The 5,316-nt window shown below is 30.1% G+C and overlaps 1 protein-coding gene across 1 annotated transcript in view; it reads right to left on the bottom strand.

Moving 5' to 3' along the window:
- LOC106478413 (vacuolar protein sorting-associated protein 4B-like) overlaps positions 1 to 4,964 on the bottom strand; it is a 33,482-nt gene extending 28,518 nt beyond the window's left edge. The window contains exon 1 of the mRNA XM_013938956.2: positions 4,825 to 4,964. Coding sequence (XP_013794410.1) covers positions 4,825 to 4,845 — 21 coding nt within the window. The 5' untranslated portion in view covers positions 4,846 to 4,964. The remainder of the gene's footprint in view (positions 1 to 4,824) is intronic.
- Between the last annotated feature and the right edge of the window lie 352 nt (positions 4,965 to 5,316).

Here is a 5,316-nt window from a genome sequence, read left to right as displayed (position 1 = left end):
AATTCATGAAATAGTAGTTCAATAAAATTTTGAGTGCAAGTCACGGGTGAAAGGCCATGTCATCTCGTTTTATGATACTGAAACATTCTCCAGTCTTCAGCACTGCACAACAAACATAGAACAATTCATATGTATACATAAAAAGTTGTGTGCATGAGTATACATTAAACTGAAGAAGCACGAAGACAACTACCAAAAAAAAATACAAGTTAAAAAGAAAGGTTGTTCATTGAGCTTGTTTAAAATGAAGGCACTCCTGCTAATGTAATGCCCTTAAAAAGTTATTGCAAAACTATATTAATTACTAAATTGAAAGCTTACAATATTGGTGAAAGTATATAGAAGAGCAGAAAACTGGCATATACGGGTATTTGAGCAACAGTTGTAACCAAAAATGCAGAGAATATTTCATAGGTGCATTTTTAATATTGTTTTCCTGATGTGATGTTTTTGCATTAGGCACTTTCATTATTAAGTATACAAGAAAATCTCCACTCTTCTTGCAAGTAACCTAGGATGACCTGGTGGTGAATGCTGGCGTGTCTTTAGGTGCAAGTTGAAGGCTTGAATCCAACTTCCATCAAATTACTTTTTTTTTTAGATAGATGTTTTGATAAATCTTTGTACAAAATTTATTGACTATATAAAATAAAATACATTTTAAGTACTTAATGTGTTAGAGGTAGAAAACAAAAGTGATGATGAATTAGAATTTTTTGGTTTGGAGAATACGACATTTTTATTTGCATTTATGAGGAAACTGCAAGATGAATAGAATAGTTAACATTAATTATTTTAATTAGATGACAGCAAAAAGATCAGTTGGTCATCTGGTCAATCACCATTATGATTATTAATTCTAACTGAGCTCTACATTAACTTGAATGTAACATATACAAGAGAATTTAGAAATAACTTTAATAAATATATATTAACATATAATTTCTTCACATGATTTAAGCAGATCCTGGAAGCCTTCCTAAATTATAAAAACTAGACGGTTTGAAACTATTAGGTATTTCATACCATAATTTAACTCCTCTAATTTAAATCGACAAATGACTTAAAGAAATAATGTATCTAAGTAGATATGTGGTATTTTCAGGTAAAACTGATTCCCCCTACCCCAAGAGTGACAAGATAAGTCTGCAGATTAATTAGAGATTCAAAAAAAGATATATATATTTTAGAATAGTTCTGAATTTCTTTGAAACAGACCAAGTTCATGTAAAGGAAATACAGAGAGAATAGATAGAGTGTAAGACATAATTAACAGTCTTTATTATTTATAATACAGACACAGTGTGTACTTGGGTTGCACACTGCACAGTCACTTTCACTGGTCTGAGCTGTTCTGTCTCCAAACTGCACTTGACAATACCATTTTCCAGACTGACCAAACCTAATATTACTTAATTAACTTAGTAATGTCAGACTTACCCAGTGACTAACACTACCATGTGACTGGTAACTTCCATTCAACCGTAATCTTTATATGTTTTCCAGTTTAATTTATTATCAGTAGTGGACTCAGATATTTGATGCCCCTAGTTTTAAAGTGACTTGTATTTATTTTTTAATCATATATTTAGTCTTGTTAAAATTAACTGACAGTTTATTTGCTAACATACTTTTATCTATGTTAAACAGTTCCCTGTTAACTATTAGTTGAAAATCGATTAACATATTACTGAATATAAATAAGTTAAAAGTATCATTATCAATCATGCATGTGAAATGAACTAACATTTACTAAATCTATATATATATATATTGGGCCAATCTCAACCAAAATTTGTACATAAACACTATGAACTGTAAGGAATGTCTTAAGGGGGTCAAAATTGAACTTAACCCTATTTCTATGTTGTAAAGCCTTTTGGTTAATTACTCCCACTCTATTGAATCGATCTTGGCAGGGTAATGCTTTAGACAATGTTGAATATTCTAAACGGATTCAAGGTCAAAGAATGAAAGTTGTCAGACTGTTTCTCAAACAACCATGCTTTTCTCATGGTCAATGATATGTAGGGTGTTAAATGTTGGGATCACCTCAAAATCTTTATTTCTTGGTAGATTGAAAGCAAACTGCAAATGTTGTTTATGAAAAACTTTGTTATAATTTTAAAATTTCGAGAAAAAGTTATATTCAAGTTATTACTTTTAAATATGTGATTGCTGTTAAACTTGCATTGTTTTAATTAAGTTTAAACATTCCCTGCCAGTTGACAATTATTTCAGCTTGTCATTTATATAAACAAGACATAAGTGGTCCTGTGGTAGATCCCTGTGTAACTCTACAGGTAATATTTAAACTATCATATTCAAAATTAAGCATTGATGTATATTGCTTTCTTATTTAGATAAATTTTGAAAATGTTCAAAGCTACACCTTATATACCATAATAATTCACCTTAAAATATAATGTTGTACTTCGTGAAACTTGAAAGGCCTTTGATTGGTCTAAAAAGACATCACAAGTCATTTTAACAGTATTAAAAGATTCTAGTAATTTATCACAAATTTCTGATACTGCAAGAACAGTAAAGAGTTAAATGAAAACCAAATTGATATTGACTTATAATAGCATCAACTGTTATAAAAGATTACAATCTAGTATAAACTAACTTTTCAAAAATCTTTGAAAAAGGAGATAATACAAAGATAGGCCTATAGTTAGATATAGTACATAGATAAATTGCTTTTATTTAGTAATAACTTTTACCATAATAGTTCCTAAACATCTTAATTATGCGTGATATGAGAACCAAAAAGTTTCTATGTGACCACTCTGCCTTAGGTCCTCAATGGGATATCCTCACTTGGTGAATTAGTATGCACTGCAGCAAACTTTCACATTTACATCTTCATATTTGGCCAACTATGTGACCACTCTGCCTTAGGTCCTCAGTGGGATATCCTCACTTGGTGAATTACTATGCACTGAAGCAAACTTTCACATTTACATCTTCATATTTGGCCAATGTAACTATTATTTAAGGAATTTAATGTTATATATTAAACCTACCTGACATTATAAATAACTAAATTACATATTGAATTAATTAAATTCAATGTTGTTAATTATATAACCACATATGAACTTATTCTTCTTTAGTGCATGGCATATTCTAGTTAGATTTTCACAGAACAATAGCACAGCCTGTGTGTATATGACCTCTCAAGCTACTGGACAAATTCTAATTGTTTTATTTCACTACTAATGTATTTAAGGTGACATAGCTAAGGTGAGTTTTTCCAATGGCCAGACTTGAAAGAGGAGTTTATGAAGAGAACAAACCAAAGTTGACTAGTTCTTAAAAGCAAAAGGATAGTTAAGAAAGTCAGCAAAAAAGTTGAAGAAAGTTAGAGATAACAGTTTTAAATCTCTCAAGTGTGATAAATGCTTAAACTTATTTTAGAGTACGTAATATTAGGATAAAAAGTGTTTATATCCTATAGTGACTATGTTAAGTAACTTATACAGAGTTAATGATAGGAATTATTTTACTATCTTCAAAACATTTGCATAATATCCCATTACAAGACAATTTTTATATAAATCATGGAGACTAGAAGCTAGAACATGACCAAGTATTTTAATAATAATATGTTTGGTATGTGTTCAGAACCTGTGGCTTCTTTCAATTAATCAAATTATGTTCTTTACCCATAGTAATAGGATTTAAGAAAACTGGTTTAGCATTGACATTATAAAGAATTTTTTTAAATCCAACAGTTGAGATTTTAAGTGTCTATGTTTCAAAAGTAAGCATTAAAAGTAAATGGACAAACAAGTGTCTTTAGGCATCTTTTTTATAAATTTGTTAAATATTTAAATTAATAATTTGAATAGATTTTGACTGTACTAAAATGGTAATAAAAGACAACCAGGGACCAATTGGACCTTCTTCAAGGCCATACCTACACACCTACTCACACACTCCCAAGAGAAGGCAATAACTGAGGCAACCCTTTATTTTTAGGAAATACTGACTCTCCTCTTAAACTATTGTAGAGTGCCACCCTCCACTACTGTTGAAAAGTCATTTCACATGCCAATGACCTTGTTAGAGTAATAAAACTATCTTAACTGGAGCCTAACCAGTGTCTTTTCTAACTCCTCAACTTATGTCCTTTGATTCTTCTGTTTCAGAATTTAGCACAATCCAATTAACTCATCTTTCCCAAATCCCCTCCAACGAAATTTTCTTAGGTAATCTTCTGTGTGACACCTTAACAAAACCCTTTTGAAAATATAAATACACCAAGTCCACACCCTTTCAGTCACCCTCATAACAAATAGCACTCTATACTATAGTGTAAAGTATAACCATAAGAAAAACACCAACATATTTATCATGAATTGATGATGAGGGCAATAGTTTTCTTAGTTAACCCACGCTGGATCTCTTTTAATCTTTTTAATTTTAATAATGTTAATTTATTATTATTATCGTATTTCACTAAAATCAGTATATGACTTTGTAGAGCTTTTAATATATAAGAATTAAGATGCTATATTATATAATATATATTTCCCGCTACTTTATTTGAGTTACAGTTCTAGTTAGGCTTACTTGATTTAGTCTTACTAAGTTATTTCATAAACAGTACAACTTGCAAGAAACGTTAAATAACTAATAACTTTAGGTGTTGTTATCACGAGAAAATACCACATACTGACAATGACATAGTTACATACTAAAAACTAGTAAAAGAACAAGATCAACGTATTTAATTTCACAATGAAATTAAGTATATTGACAAACTATGATAAATAAAAATAATAGGTTAGAACACAAAAAACTCTACTTTTTTACCTGAAGTGCTCCACCACTCATTTTAACTAACAAAGTAACTGACACTTGAAGTTGAAAGTGATTGCAACAAAATATTGCCTATACAACATCCACTACGTAATGATCACAACACCAACCCATTAATTAATCACTTAAACACCAGAACAACCGCCAGCAGAGGGCAATGAATGTGGTGATAAATTCTGCCGATTTAGTTCTTATTGTTTATATACGCTGTAAAGTAGAAAAAAATAAATATTATGCTTGGAAAAACTATGTTTAAAAGAATTTGGAGGTATATGGACGCATATTAAAATCATAATTCGACTGCATCACCAGTAGTCTACTGTTGTTGCTCTCTAATTATTTTTAACTGTTATTTATAGCCGTGTATCTACACTGAGTGGTCACAAGTAAATAGACACCACCTATTCAGAAAAAATGAAAATTTGCAGTAATATTCACATGAATTGATATATTTATAATTTAACTAATATCTAGTAGATGTTCCTT

Source organism: Limulus polyphemus, unplaced genomic scaffold, assembly GCF_000517525.1.
Source record: "Limulus polyphemus unplaced genomic scaffold, Limulus_polyphemus-2.1.2 Scaffold209, whole genome shotgun sequence".
Taxonomy (NCBI): Eukaryota; Metazoa; Arthropoda; class Merostomata; order Xiphosura; family Limulidae; genus Limulus; species Limulus polyphemus.
Note: the sequence above shows the minus strand (reverse complement) of the source record. Positions and strands in the feature narration are given on the sequence as shown.